This window comes from Theropithecus gelada, chromosome 7b (assembly GCF_003255815.1).
Source record: "Theropithecus gelada isolate Dixy chromosome 7b, Tgel_1.0, whole genome shotgun sequence".
Classification (NCBI taxonomy): Eukaryota; Metazoa; Chordata; class Mammalia; order Primates; family Cercopithecidae; genus Theropithecus; species Theropithecus gelada.
Window position 1 is genome coordinate 57,915,224 of NC_037675.1, and position 16,739 is coordinate 57,931,962.

The 16,739-nt window shown below is 35.0% G+C and overlaps 1 protein-coding gene across 1 annotated transcript in view; it reads left to right on the top strand.

Moving 5' to 3' along the window:
- Positions 1-16,739, top strand: part of TMEM260 (transmembrane protein 260) — a 63,724-nt gene that overhangs the window by 9,486 nt on the left and 37,499 nt on the right. Inside the window, exons 4-5 of the mRNA XM_025392542.1 lie at positions 14,148-14,325; positions 15,887-16,000. Of these exons, the coding sequence (XP_025248327.1) occupies positions 14,148-14,325; positions 15,887-16,000 (292 nt within the window). The remainder of the gene's footprint in view (positions 1-14,147; positions 14,326-15,886; positions 16,001-16,739) is intronic.

Consider the following 16,739-nt stretch of genomic DNA (forward strand, 5'->3'; position numbering starts at 1 on the left):
ACTATAGAAGAATTCATTCCACGATATTTGTTGAACACTCATGTGAATTAAAAGTAAAGCTCTTAGTTTTTATAATCAAAATTCAGTGCTTATTTTAAAGAAAGTAATACAAAGTCACCATTAAATAGGCAGTTTTTCAAATATTTTTTCTAAAAGGTGTAGTTTCAGGAAACTTACATAAAAATGCTTTCTAACATCATTAATATTGCACAGTAAGACATCAGATCTCTTAATGTCGAGTAGATTACCTAGAATATAGGAATATTAATAATATTAAAGGTATATTGAAACTTTGCTTACTACAAAGAATGTACAATCATTTTCAGTAATCCTTAAATATCTTCTGGCAGATTGTTTTGTGCCAGTATTTAACTCATGGATTTTGTAATTGTATACCTTATATATTTTTAAACATTATGTTGCTTCTAAAAATTCGATTAAATTTTAGAAGGCGAAGACTTGATTCTGAGCACTGGGTCTGCTATTCTTTTAGCTTCAGCTAAGATTCCATTCAATAAACAATAGAAAATTAAAATGCCATACCTTAGAGAATGCAGAATCTCCTGCTTAAGGGACATTTGGATTTTCCAGCTCAAAGAGTATTTTAGATTATTGCCATAGAGAATAATGTGAAGCTCTTCCTAATTTCACAAGTAACTATGCATAAGTAACAAATAGTCACCAAGTTTTTGTAGTTGAAGAAGAATGGAAAGTACTAGAGAGTTAATTTCCATTCAGGAGAATATCTGTCTTGATCCCTGGTTAATTGATCATATATTTCTCTCGTACTTGTATTAAAATTGCATTGACTTAGACTGCTTAAGAATATTAAGAGCTTGGTTCATTTGCATTTTCTTATAAGTAGAGGGACATATTAGGCTCAAATAGCAGCGCTTCATTTTGAAGGGAAAAAAAGCAAGGCAAAAACTCTTTTTTAAGACTGTAGAGTCTTTTCTGACAGCTAGTCAGAGTTAGAATTAGTTCAAGGAAATGTTAATAATGCACTGCCTGGCCTAATCCCTTTGATATCACCAGGTATCCTCCTGTTCATGGGTTAATTGCTTTAAAAGCGAAGGCAATATTCTGAGCGGTGGGCCGCTTCACCTTTTCACAGCTGTTACCATTGAGTGACAACTAAATCCCATGTGTAAGATGAGGAAGAGCTCAATCTCCAATTGGGAGAAAATTTATGTAAACCACAATCCCTTCAGAATGTGCGGAAGTCATAGACTTTCTTGATTTACTCTGCTTTTCCCAGAAAGCTCTATTGTTCACTTTCCTAAGTCCCATCAACCCTTTGTAGCAGAATATCACAGCGGCAGCAGATAGCTTGAAATATATAAATGCTATCATAGCTCTGATTAATAGCAGTGCTTATGAGTCAAGTCTGATAACAGTGCAGCTCTCCACTCAATTTCAGATACTGCTAATGGAATCTGTCTTCTCCAATTGTAATATGAGAAGGCCTAATTTGCCATGGAGCTTGGAGCTGTCACCAGTAGGGGATTGTGGGGTCAGATGGGAGCTGCCAGGTTTTTGCCCTGCAGCTTGTATCTCTCACTTTGAATAGAGCAGCCCCCTGCCTGCCAGTTAGCTGATAGGCCGCCGTGGGGTTTATGCCACTATATACAATAGGAAAGGGCTACATAGGCTGACTTTATAATTGTGAAGCTAGCTCATATTTCCACAGCTACTGTGCTGCATAATTTCTAATAAGTGGTTTTAACAAATGTCAGATTATGAAAAGTTTCCTCAATTACAAAAACTTATAAAACATTTAAATTGCTAAATCTGTTTCCTGCCGAGATTTTGCCACTGGAACTAGTCATCAGTTATTATGGTTGTAATAATAAAACGCACATATTTCTTTAAATTACAAATAACATTATAGCTCATAACTCATATAGATTTGGTGCTTTTCAAAGCCATAAAAATAGAAAATAGTCAATGAATTGAGATATTAAGATATATTTCATAACTTTGCATAAGACTACTTAATATTAAATCTCTACTGTTTATTAAGTTGGTTAGTATTGCTGATGAAAGTAGTTTAATACCCTCATTCTGTTGACTTTAGTTATTTGGATGTTTTACATTGACTTCCTATACTTTTTGTATCTTAACATTGTAAGAATTACACAGCATCTTCTAAGTTTTCAGTTAAAAAGGACTTAGCGTGATGATATGCCTTGGCCGGTGCCTTTGAGAATACTCTGATGCAATATCCTTTTAACCAATTTCAGTCTTGTTACTGAATGCAAAATACATTTTGAAGATTGAGTAACAAACTAATCTTGAGGTTTTATATGTTTTTATACATTTTAAACAAAATAGACTAAAGTCTGTAATTGGGGAGTTATTTTAAACCGGGCTGTACTGTTGTGCAAGTTACCTGGCATACTGTGAAAACTTAGTAAAACGTGAAGTAAATTGCGGTTGTTCCTATAAAGCCTAGTTCAGTGTTTTCTTCCACATATTCAGGAATACGTTGATGGAGTATAATAAAATGAGTTGTTTTAAACTTTGAATAGCTTTATCATTTAATAGCTAATGCACAACTCTTAATTCTAATGGAAATTGTGTGATTACATTTGATTTATGGGAGCTATTCCTAACCTTACTCCCTGCATTTTAGTTGTGCTTTTTTCCTTTTTGAAGACTTTAAATTTTTTACTCTAATTTTATGTAGTGGTTTTGAATCAGGAATAATACTTTATACTTTTCCTTTTAGAGTACTGGTAGTGAATATTTATATAGCTGAAAATTCTGAGTAAAACAGTTCTCCTTTTGATCAAACCTCATGAAGTAGAACTAACCTTAGTAAGATTTTATCTGGAATGACAGTAAATTTTTCTAAAATGTGGAAGAAAGGACTTATTTGCAAATTCATTAAAGATGGAAATATTTTAAATTTTTTTAGGTTCAGTGGTGATGACTTCTCAGATGTACCTTTTATATCATGTCCTAAATTATTGATTTATGTTCTTAGGTGTAAACTTGACAATGAGAAGATTTATATTCTGCTCTCTCAGTGGCCTCATTATAATTTTCCCACAGAGCACCTAGCACATATTAGATACCCAGAACATATTTGTCGAAAGACTGTTGAGTGAGCTGCCACCAAAGGAAGGAGGCTTAGCAGGACTTAGATTTTCAGTAACTTAGCTCCCTAGTTTGACCATTCTCCAGGTAGACTGGAGAGAGAAATACATGGTGTTGATTATGTGAGTGAGCCTAAAGGGAACTTCTATATCATTTTCGTGAACCGGACCCAGAAAGATAAGAACGTGGAAGGATAAGGGTGGTAGATTTGCCGTTCATTTTTATCCTCCTTTACCATACTTCTTCCCTGTAGTCAGCTGCACTATTTTAGTTGTCACTGTGAATTGATACTAATAGTAATTTATTAAACAATAACGTTCAGATGCTGCACTGTGGCCTGCCCAGTCAAATTCCATTTCAAGTAGGAATTCTCAGTACACTCAGTATAGACGTAGTGCAGTGTACCTTCCGTGTTGGGTTCTTTGCATACAAGTAACACTGAAGACAAATACATTCATGAATTTTATGAGGCATGTCAAATGTGTGTTCGGAAAGAATTTCAGGTTTCTGTTATTTGCCTTTTGATTAAGGGTTATACAAACATGTGACTACACATGAAAATCAAATACTGTGTAGCGGAAAGAAAAATATACCTTATCAATAGCAGACCTGTGTCAATGGTGTAAATTGTAACCTCGTGATTTATCCATTGTGTCAACAGATGAATAGTATTCCATCAGTGAGAAAACTGCTACACAATCAGTACATTTCTTAGGAATTTTATCTAGGTCTCATGAATTTCGTGGACCAAAAAAAGAAGACAGTTGTGTTTTAAGCAGAGAATTCTGATGCTCACATTTGATGCTTAATAGCATCACATCATCCTTACTCCAGTGGAGAATTTCTGTCATTTGCATGATCTGGGTGAGATTTTAAACACTTGACTGCCCTACCCATACTATCTATCATACTCTTGGTGTGTCTTTTTTTGTTGACTAAACACTGTGCTCTCCTGGAATATAAACTACGTGGTTTTATTGTTAACCTAAGTAAAAAGCAATCAGGAAGATTTATCTACTTCAAATATACTGTAAAGCATATTTTTTATATGAAGTATAAAATTATTTATATAAAACAAAATGTACTTCAGTGACTTTTGGATTTGATATTTTGAATAATCTATATCAGTGCTTTCCCCCATTATTATGAGATCTTAGAATTAAGTTTACTTCTCTAACAGTGTACAAACTTGATTTTGATTATTGATATTGACAGGTGAGTATCTGTTATAATACAAGGGTTGTGTTATTAAAATTGTCATAGTGGTAGTGTTTGAAGATTGTGATCTTTTCCTCATATGACCTAATATGATTTTTATCTTTCTATAAGTCAGGTTAGATGATAAAAATATGTATTTCATTTGAAGGGATCCCTCATTTGACCTTGCTCTATTGGGGCTCTGTGAGAATTAGATTGAGAATGGAAAACATTTTTTCTCATATCTAATTCATCATAAAGTGTTCTTAAGTTAAAATAGAAAATAGTTTAAACTATTAGTCATGTATCTGTGAGTTCTGGTGAAAAGAGTTCTCATTTATTCACAACCTCATTTGAATTTCTCTTTTGCTTTTACTTTGGTTGAATTAATAATCAATTTCAGTGGAAAAAAATGTCTTTTCACTTTAATGGGCTAATTTTAAGATTCTACTTTAGCATGTTATTAACTCCTTAGTTACTCTTTAAAAATAATAAGCATATTTGTTCAAAAGAATAAAATGGAAATTGAAAATAGGTATCCTGGATTGCCAAGTTAAAACACAATCATGTTTTTGATTATGTCATTTTTATTTGAAAAAAATCATCAGACTTACTCTATGGGTAGATGACAATTGTTTGTCTGTCTTATTTTGGGTGTAGTTTTATTTATAGTTCATCTACACTTTAGACTTTATGGATTACACAAGATAGCTTATTTTGTGAGCTCAGATTAACAATTTCATTTAAATCTCCTATTTAAATAATGTCAGATTGGACATTCCTTCCATTTATTTTTAATAGATTACTTAAGTCAGAAATTTGGACTACCAATTCATTTAATAGTATTGTATGCAAAAGATTTATGAATAATGTTTTACTCTACTTATATAATTTACCTCTGCCAAAAAAATTTTAAATATATGTTGTAGCCTTTCCAGGGGAAAATTTTTTTATAGAGTATGTCTCCTGATTAGAATTATTCCCAAAAAGAGATTGCAACTAACTTGTCTGCTCACTCACTCACAGGTTCCCTTCATTGACAGGGATGATGATTGGCCACGATCATAAGATAATAAAGGCCCCAGCGATCCAAAAGGATAGTGGATTAATTAGAAGCTCTAGGAATTCTGTAAATTCATAGGAAAATGACTTTCTTTTAAACTCATAATAAACAGATGATAAAAGTGCTTCTCAGTAATCTCTCTTAGCAAGTGTGAGACTAGATATGCCTTCAGATATATTTGTTATGATTTTTGTAGCATCACAACCTCATTTGAATTTCTGCACAGGTAAGAAAGCCTTCTGCACATTTAACTTTTTTTTCCTAGCTCCAATATGTAGTGCCTTATTGATTTGGATGGTTCATTGTTGTTTGGCTCAATAAAATATAAAATGGGAAATTTGATGTGTTTGTTTGAAATTTCACAAAAGTTTGAGAAAATTGAGGAACTGTCTCTACAAATCAGTATGTGAAAGGCAATATGAGTAACTGTGAACCTATATTTTATCTTATTTTATTTTTTGGAGTCAGGCCGGTAACCCAGGCCAGAGTACAGTGGTGCTATGATAGCTCACTGCAGCTTCAACCTCCTGGGCTCAAGCCATCCTCCCGCTTCAGCCTCCCACATAGCTGGGACTACAGGCATGTGCCACCATGCCCAGCTAATTTTTATTTTTTAAAATTTTTTAGTAGAGATGAAATCTCAGTATGTTGCCCAGGCTGGTTATGAACCCCCAAGCACAAGCGATTCTCTGCCTTGGCCTTGCAGTGCTGGGATTACAGGGATGAGCCACCACGCCCAGTCTATATTTTATTATTCTCTTTGAAATATTTATTTTATAGACAAGGAAGAAAGTAATATGAAAATAGAAAGTTTTTAAAAATAAATTATTACTTCTATACCCTTGCCAAACGAATATTTAAACACTTGAATTAAAGTACAGCGTGATAAAATAGTATTCCTTAGTTTCTGGAAAATCTGTCCATACAAACATCATTTTATTTAAGAAAACAAGAATCAATGTAACAAGTTTAAAATGAATTCTTTAACTTTTCCCTTAATAGCATTTGTTACCAAGACATCGTTTATATAATAATAAAGGACATGACTCTTAAAATTTACCCCAAGACCGAAACATCTTTTGTCTTAAAATATTTCTTTCCAAATAATGGCGTAAGTAATTTTATCCAACATTATTTGAAAATGTTTGGAGTTACACTGAGTTCATTAGAAACCATTGCTACTTGGAGAGCATTAAAAACTACAAATAAAGTATGTCTAAAATAATATATATATGGGAAACAGTTTTTCAAAAAATCAAATAGTTTTTCTAGGGACACACATATATGTGAGTGTGTGCATATATATATACACACACACATATATATTGAGATATATTTTTAATTAAAAAGTATATCAATATGCTGACAGATTATCCAACATTATCAATAGTCCAAAAATAATTTTTTGACTTTGTAATATATTATATAGAGGATTTTAAGTTATTCAAATCTGATTTCTTTATAGTGTTTTGATTAGGTTACAGTTAAAAATTTATATTCCTCAGAGTCATTTTTTTAATACATAAAAATCTATTTCATACCTATTTATTGCGTTTAATTGGATGAGAACCTAGAGAAGGGGCAGGTATCCTAGTCTTAGAGAAAATGTTTCAGGGAATACTTGCCAAAGACGATGCTTATACTGAGTTGTAAATAGTTACATGGGAGTTAGCGAAGTGAAGGCAAAACAGTGTTCCACATACAAGTTAAGCATCCCTAATCAAAAAATCCGAAATCCAGGATGTTCCAAAATCTGAAACTTTTTGAATACTGACATGATGCCCAAAGGAAGTGCTCATTGGAGCATATTGGATTTCAGATTTTCTGATTAGAAATGTTTCACTGATACGTGTTCTTCAGATACTCCAAAATCTGAAAAAATCCAAAATTTGAAAGACTTCTGGTCCCAGGCATTTCAGATAGGGATCCTCAGCCTGTATAGAGAACCTCATTTGCAAAGTAACCCCGAAGTGGAGAAACAGCTTTTGAGTATAGGGACTTGCAAGTCATTTAGTGTTGCTGAAACATAAAGTTTGATGTGTTACGTTAAAAGACCAGATCATGAAAGGTTTTTTTATGTCATGATGAGGGGCTTATATTATGTTTTCTCATTAAAGGAGAGGTCATTAAAGGGTTGGAGTCAGAAAGGTGTGAGGTCAGATATGTTTTGAATCTCTTACTCTGTTGGCAGTGGCGGGCATAGGCCTGGAGGTGGCTTACCACGTTGTTGGATTGGTTTGAGTCTGAGGTGATGATAATAGCTAACATGGGATGGTGGTGGTATGGATGGAGGTTAGATGAGCTTTAAAAATTATTATGAAATGAAATTGGCAGGATGTGTTATTTTTGACAGAGAGAGAGAGGGGGAAAAGAAGCTTTGATGATCACTACCAGGTATCTTAACTTAAATAACTAGGTAGATAATGAAAGTCACTAAGACAGAGAATACAGGAGTAGGAAATCGTTTTTAGAAAAGAGAATGAGAAATTAGTTTTGTACATGTTGACACTGAGGTTCTATGGGGCATCCAGAGTTGGACTGGCATTGGGGTGTACCATAGTTGGTTGGAGATATTTAAGTCCAACAGTACAGGAGAGTGCAGTGCTGGGAACAGATCTGTTTTTTTTTCAGTTTGTGGTTAGCAGTTGAAATCAAGATAGTGGATAAAGTTACTCTAGCTAGCCAGAGTGTGTAGAGTGAGAAAAGCAGTTGTCTGAGAATGAAATCTGGGGAAATAACCAGCTTTAAAGAAATTAATGGAAAAAGAGGAGACATTCAGAAAACACACACACACACACACACACACACACACACACACACACACGGAAGATCCAGAGCCATAAAAGGAAAACCAGGGGGATATGCAGTCCCAGACATCAACTCAGTAAAGTGTGTCGAGAGGAGTGGTCATCAACAGGGATCAACACAGCAGAGAGGTCCAGAAAGCCTGTTGTCACTGGGGACCTCAGCAAGAGCAATTTCAATAGAGGGCTACAGTGAGAAGAGAGGTAGAGGCTGCAGATGTGGACATGTGAGGCTGATACTGAGCCTAGCCCTTACCCTGAATTGTGTCTTCATGAAATCATCCCTGATGCCAACCTGCTTTGTAGTCATTTATCTTTGTCTCACTAAGGTTAAATGAAGCATGCTCAGATAATGCATAGGAAATATGACTTGAGCAATATAATGAGACTGTCTTCTTACAGAATCAGTGAATTAACTGAGGACTTGCAAAGTCTTCAGAAAATCATCATCCTTATCACTACTGGCATCATCCTTTGATGTGTGAGCACAAATCACAGACATGACTTGCTGTGTCCTGACGTGGGGGTCACAGCTCCTTAGTAGCATGTCTGTGAAGCCATGGCAGTGGGCCACAGACCTTATTTCTACGTTGCTCTCAGCCTGCAGACTTACTAGTGCACATGTACCAACCACTGGCAGACTTTCAGGACAAATACTTAGTTTATTGAAAATCTTAGTATTTTGAGAATAGCTTTCTAAAACTCTGTTCCATCATTGGCTGCTTTCAACAGTAGAGTCTAATCTTGTATAACTGGCCTGTTCCATCCACTAACAATTTGATGTTCCCTTCTCCAACCCACTTTTTACTCCCTGGTATGACGTTAGCTTTCATTTCACTCATTTCATTGATGGCTCACACTGTCTCTTTACTTCCTTTTCTATTCAGTCTAGGCCCCATGATTCATTACTTTAACTCTCCTTCTTGTCCTGTCCTTTTGCCCTTCTGTCCCTCTGACCTAGTAAAGCCCCAAAGGATGGCTCCATCCAGCTTCTCTAGGATAAAATAATATTTTATTTTATTATCATAATAAAGCCTGGCTCAGACTCCTGCAGACCTATCCATAGCCCTGTGTACTGACGCTGCTGCTCCATCTCCACAGTCGCTGTAGTCTTCAAACTCAGCTGAGCATTAATTGCTACCTACAAAGCCTTATTGTATCCCTCTTGAGCTGTGGAATTTTTCCATAACAGATGTTTCAAGTTATTTCAACCTCTTAATCTACTAGTTTGTGTATGTTACATGGCAAGTAACAGTTGATTGATTCTGAGTCTTAGCATAAAGTAAAATTAAAAATTTTTTTTGTATTAACAGAGGAATCTTATTATATATATAGCTCTGATAAACTGGCTCATGATCTTCAGTCTGTTTTCGTTGCTGCATAACTGGATAAGGTGTGAAGGAAAAACAAAAACAAACAAAAAAACTCCTGATTTGGAAGACTTAGCTGAACCTATCTTTGGAAACAGAATCAATTAAACATGTATGTGTTACTTGGACTAAATACAACATAAACCCATACAAAATGGTAGTTCAAGCATCTCAAGTTTTTTAGAGAATGTTAGAATCTATTGTCTAAATTGTCTATCGTCCTCTTTGGAAAAATCCAAAGTCATTGGGTCTTACAAATTATTTGGATAATTTTTCTTCCAAAATGAAAAGAGATGATGATTAGTCAGATGCAGTAGATAATTTGGTCAACATTTAAATAAGCAGTAAATAGCCTACATATTAACTGTCATAAAGTAAACATTTAAAGGCAGTGTGTTGAAATATGTGCATTTTAAGGAGCATTCAGAGTTTAACTTATAAAATCCTATTGAAATCAAAGAAATTCATACAGGCTTACCCCATATAGATTATTGTACGAAAACATGAATACTGGGTCCTCCAAAACATTTCACTTTCTATATATCCTATATATGGATGTACACATGACTTTCTGCTCTTAGAGGCATGCTTCCTCTCTTCTGTTTTGCACAAGACTAGGAGAACAGGAGCATTTTATTTTCAGAATTTCTTCACACTTTTCCTTGAAAAAATAATGGGAAGTATACTAAAGAGAGAAGATAGTGTGTTTCAGTCAGGGTTCTTGGTTGCAAGCAGGTGACTCTGGCTGTGGTTAGCTGAAAAGAAACATAGTAAAAGGAAGTTGGGAAGGACTCTACAATTCAATAATAAAAAGACAATCCAATTTAAGCAATGAGCAAAGGATCTGAATAGACATTTCTTTAAGGGAGATACACAAATGGCCAATAACACAGAAAAAGATGCTCAGCCGCATTAGCCATTAGGAAAATGCAAATCCAAACTTCAGTGAGATGCCACTTCACACTGACTAGGGTGGCTAGATTTAAACTAGATAGTAAGTGCCCACTAGGATGTGGAAACATCAGACCCTCATATGCTGCTGTTGGGAAACAAACAAATTGAAAGATCCACTACGCTTTTGTGTGCCATACATTAGGACTACAAGGCAAATTCCTGTAGACTTAGTTTGATTTCCGAGCAAGTTTATCCGATGCTAAAAAGGTTGAGATTTTAGATTTGATTCCCATTACTGATTTCATAATCAGTTACCTTGTCTTCTACTATTCGACTCAGCGGTCTCACAAATTATTTCTCTAATGCCAAGGAAAATCAGGTGAAAGAGTACATGGATTATTTATTGCAAAACCATCTTGACCTTAGTGGAGAGACGGAGAGAGAGAATTCAGATTATAGACCTTGCTGATACGGGATTAGTCTTCAGTAAAATACTCATGTACCTAACTTTGTGTAACAATCTAAGGTAACTAGATAAATGTCATCATTAAAGTCAAAATTTTTACCTTATATTCTTCAGTTTTTAAAACCTTATGAAATATTTGAAAAGACAGTTAATGTAGTTCATAATTCTAATCCCACCTCAGCCTCCCAAGTAGGTGGGACTACAGGTGCCCGCCACCACGCCCGGCTAATTTTTTTGTATTTTTAGTAGAGACGGGGTTTCACCATGTTAGCCAGGATGGTCTCCATGTCTTGATCTCCTGCCCTCGTGATCCGCCTGCCTTGGCCTCCCAGAGTGCTGGGATTACAGGCGTGAGCCACTGCGCCCAGCCTAGGATGCCTTTCTGAGTGTAAGAATATGTGTTAAAAGTCATTGTAGATTAGTGAATGTTGAGTTTTCTTCCTGAGGATTCATTTATATCAGGATTTTATTCCGCTTCGCTTCAGGTAACACATTTCTGCAGGAATGCTGTAGAAATGATGCTGTATTCTTTTCACTGGAATAGATTGGGAAGCATATGATGTTTGTCCTATTACTAATGCTGTTAATTTTGGTCACGTGGTTAAGATTGTGTCTGACAGTTTTCACCACTGTAAAGTTACCATTTTTCCCTTGGTAATTCATCTATTTATAGGGCGGTACCTTGAGACTGTACATATTCTGCTACTCTAAAATTTTTACCCACTAGTTTTGGTATTTATTGATTATTATTAAGATGGCTGCGAAATGGTGGTTTCTAATTCCATCATTTGTTCTATAATTATTAGTTGGCTTTCTACAGAAAGGCCAATGATGTCCTTCTCACTTTGTTATTTACATCACTAAATTCATAGATTCTTAGGTATTAAGTGATTTATAAGCAATTACTATAATTATTTTTGATGCTTACATTATCCCAGATTTGGCCAGTGGGAGCCTCTTTAAGCTGGCTCCTGTGTCCTTCTGTCATGCCCCCATCATTCTTTGAGCACTTCTTGACTTTCCGGCACAAGATGTTTCAGACTAATTTTGTGCTAGAGCTACTCCAGCTCTAGTATCAGCCATTTCTCCAAGGATGCTAATTTCGGTTTTAAGTTGAGGAAGGAATCTTGTATCTTATGCTGACTTTCCCAAATAATATTGACATATGAAACATAGAAGTTCCTTTAAAAATGTTAGAAATACTTTAACTTGTTCTCTTGTTCACTAAGTTTCCTTTGTGTGTTTGGGGCTAGATACTTCCAACATAAATGAAATTTAACTCCAATTCACATTTCAAAACCAGTGTTAAAGTAATTGTTACGACAAATACTATAGATGTGCAGAATGGGCTGAAACCTAGGAATTGAAGAAACATTTGAGAAAGAAGTAGGATTTAAATAAATAGAAAGGAGCAGGGAGGACATTAGATTCAGGGGTACAGAATGAGCAAAAGTATAGTACTAGGCATAGGCATGTCTTATTAGGAAGTTTTGATGAGCCTGACTAATGGGTGGAGAGAATAATGTTGATCATTAGTGAGTGAGTGGGAGCTAGTTTATTGGAAGCCTGGATTCCAGGCAGTCTGATTTAGAACTTATCCCTCAAGCAGTGGAGAGTCCTTAAGTTTTTGGGCTGGGTAGTCATAAAGAATATGTTTTAGGAAACTTGATATGATGTTATTATTGCAGAATAGATTGAAAACCAGAAGACAAATTAGGGAATTCTTAATTAAGTGTAAGGCAGTAAAAATACAAATAGAAAGGAATGAGTACACAGGAAAGTAATTTGGAAGGAAGAAATAATATGTTGAATCAGGATCACTGGAAGACTGGGAAACTGAAAGAAATGGGAAACTGCTGATTTTTATAAGAGAAAGAAAACAGAAATAAATTGCAAACAGAAACTCAAAGAAAAAAGAGGTTTACTGATATTGGGATTTTTATGTAATCATTTAAAAATAATGATTGACTAAAAGCCATAGAACTACTCTGTAACTTTTTATACAAAAGAATATAGTTAGGCCGGGCGCGGTGGCTCAAGCCTGTAATCCCAGCACTTTGGGAGGCCGAGACGGGTGGATCACGAGGTCAGGAGATCGAGACCATCCTGGCTAACACGGTGAAACCCCGTCTCTACTAAAAAATACAAAAAACTAGCCGGGCGAGGTGGCGGGCGCCTGTAGTCCCAGCTACTCGGAGGCTGAGGCAGGAGAATGGCGTAAACCCGGGAGGCGGAGCTTGCAGTGAGCCGAGATCGCGCCACTGCACACCAGCCTGGGCGACAGAGCGAGACTCCGTCTCAAAAAAAAAAAAAAGAATATAGTTGAAAATTGATGATTTGGAGCTATAGAATATGGTAATTGTTAGACGCAGTAATGCTTGCTGAATTTTCTAACACTATTAGAAATAGGCATTTCATAATCACTTTCATTTTCATAGTTTTAGATTTATAAGGAAATAGAAACTTGTTTTGGTTTGATATGCATTAGTAAATTCAACCACACTACCAGTCTCAAATCAAATCTCTGAACTGAGATCCAGATTCCTGATTGTTTTGAATGGTATGGGTTTTGTTGGCATTTGTGGGTGAGAAATTTGTTTTTAAGTGTAGCATCTGATTCTTCTGGTGTTATTGAAATTTACATTCCCATCTTTAGAGAAAAAAATTAGTTTTAACTTCAACTTTGTCTAAAGAAAAAACCCTCGCAAACTAAGAACTGCACTATATAAGATATTGAAATCATCAAATATTGTGATCAAGACATTCTTTGGCATATGCTGAGAGATGAAAATAAAAGGTACCTGGGTCCAAACATTGTACCTGAAGTGAGAATGCATTTTCCTGAATAAATATTTTTTTCATTTCATTAATTTTTACAATCAAACATTTAGGTCCTAACTAGACCATCCTTCTTCATGGAGAGAGCAAGAAAATGACACAGGTTTGTTCTCTCTCTAGCTACTATGTCTTCAGGTTTTCTGAACTGGCGTGAATTCTAGCAGTTACATCTGAAGACTGAACCTCATTCTAGCCATAGGTTTGTTTATTTGTTCATTAATAAGTTAACATATGAACTTCCTAATTAAAATTTGTTGAAAGAAATTATTATATGAGGTAATGTATTAACCATATAATGTGTTGGAGTAGTGCTGGGTGACTGTCATAATTTCTGCTGGTACAGTTTACAAAAAGGAAAATAAAGTTAGTTCTTTTTGTTGGGAAAGAAGATTTCATGTTATCTGTGTTTGCAGGCTTTCTGGCTCATCTGCTGGAGGAATCCTTGCTGCGGGGGTGTTTTCATTTTCTCGTCTAACATGGCAGTGGTCCATTGCAGCAGAGGTTTTTAGCTTAAACAATCTGTTTGTGGGGCTGCTTATGGCTCTTACTGTACATTTTGAGGAAGCAGCAACTGCTACGGAGAGATCAAAGGTAACCTATTTTGATCAAAGTGAAATCAGTTTTTGTTTTAATTTTTAGACAGATGTATTTCTTTTTAATGTTGGCTTAAATACCATTTATCTATTCTGATTACTGTCAGGAAAATCTGGCATGTTGAGAGAGAAAATGATCTCAGTCTTTTTTATTATGGATGGAACCACAATAGCCCTTATAAAACATGGCGCTTTTCTTCCCTCGGAGTTTAAAAGTTTTTTGGAGAGTGAGAGGATTATGAAATCCCCTGTGTGTCCCGTGGGAAAGATAGGCTTGTTGGTTAATTCACCATCATTTATTTGTGTATGTTATCAGAAAGTGCCAAGTTCTAGACTGGCCCCCTTAAATTAGGATACATTGACTCGCTCTTTAATTGCCAAAAAATGTTGAATTTGTAATTTACTTAACTAAGAGAAAAGTATCAAATGTAAACCATGAAGTAGTTCAGAAGAAATTACAATGAATTTTAAGGTAAACACTCATCAGAATCACTTGACATGTAAAAGAACCCTATCTTCTAAGAACCTACAGTCTATACACTGGGAAATGCCAAAGCATCTTAGTATAGGCAGCTTTGTGTTGTTAAAGAGTGTAGAAACAAAAGAACATCATGGTTTATATGTGGTTTTCTGTGATGCTATTAGAGGGGTTTTTTGGGGCTTAAAAAATGTCTGATTATGTTAAAATATTCAATAGACTTTTTATGAGAAGGCACACTGTTCAGGTTCAGGTATAGGGACAACTGCAATGGGGTTTTGTAGTAGGGGAAAGAAATCAGGCTCAACTCCAAATAGGAAAAGTGGGAATTTATAGCCAAGGAGCAGGGTGGGAGTCAGGGGATGGAAAATTACTGAGAGGAAACATCAGGGTAAAGTGACTGAATTCTTGCTGAAAGCAAGCCAGGGTGATCAGACATCACCTAAGGAATGGTAGTGAAGAACTTGATCAGATATTGAGGATGAGGGTTCTGGCTAAACTGACTAGACAGGATTGATGCTAAAACTGGACAATGCAGAGATGAACATGGAAACTCAAAAGTCAGGACCTAATTGGGAAGAGTTTAGAGGAGCCTGACTTGAGTTTGGTCAAAGGAGAGAATCTTTGCCAATTATGAAACTAACACATGTTGAAAAAACTGAAAAACACCACCCAGAGATAACCAGGTTTCTAAACAAAACAGGCTATATTTCATTTGCTTAATAGGAGAAAAAACAATTGCTGAATTTCAATTATAGATTTAATTGAATAAGCATTACACAATACCCTATTACTATTACAACTTACCTGTTTATCATACAGGATTTTCTAAAAGTTGGTTTGAAAACAGTTATTTAAGATCAAACTACAATTATTTGATGAACATGGAAAATATTAACAAAAATAATAGTAACAAATATTAGTGATTATTTAAAAAAAGTATAACTGCTTGCATCTTAGAGGTTGATTTTAACCTAACTTAGGATACAAATGCTTGGTTTTAATATAAAAATGGCTTTTTGTTATTGTTCTTAGAGTGTTAGGTGAATTTTTTACTTAATTTTTTAAAATTTATTTTCAGATAGCTAAAATTGGTGCTTTCTGCTGTGGCCTTAGCTTATGTAACCAGCACACAATAATACTCTATGTTTTGTGCATAATACCTTGGATTCTCTTTCAACTTTTAAAAAAAAAGGTAGGTTTTTGAGTTTTTTAAAAATAAAAATGTACAATATTTTACTTAGGTTTTATATAACATTTTTATCATGAGAAAATTTCAGACTTTAATTTTTCTTGGGTTTCATGTAAAGCATAAATAACCCTAGGGCCTAACAATATTGACTGAAAAAAATAGGATTTACAAAAATTATGCGGTATTGATTGCAGTGGCATCTGGCCTGTTCCATAATTTTGTGACTGATTCTGAATAGCATCTCGATGAAAGTAGGCTGAAAGGACTTAAAGCAACAATATAAAATTTTCTTAATTATCATTTTATACATTCTAAGACACAGAGTGGTGTGCCATCATACTTCATTTATTTAACTGTGTGCCGAGTCCTTGCCCTGTGCCATATGTTTGCTCCAGGTGCTGAAGAGTCAGCTCTCAACAAAACAGACATCACTGCTATTGTGAACTAAATAATAAAATCTCTGGTAACAGTGTTGTTTTCTCAAAATAGATTCCCTAGAATTAAAAAGGATTTATTGTTATTTCTTCTCTGAAAGAAAAAAAAATGATTGTTAATTAAAATGGCAATATAAAGCAACATAGGAAAATTACTTCATTAGGCAATGAGAGATTTAGGTACCCAGAGGTTAAAGTAGTCTATATACAAAGCCAGCACTAGAGTCTTTTTACCTTATTGTTTGTTTGTGTACAAACTCAGCTTTACTTATCCTTTTATTATTTGTTCATTATACCCAGTTATAATC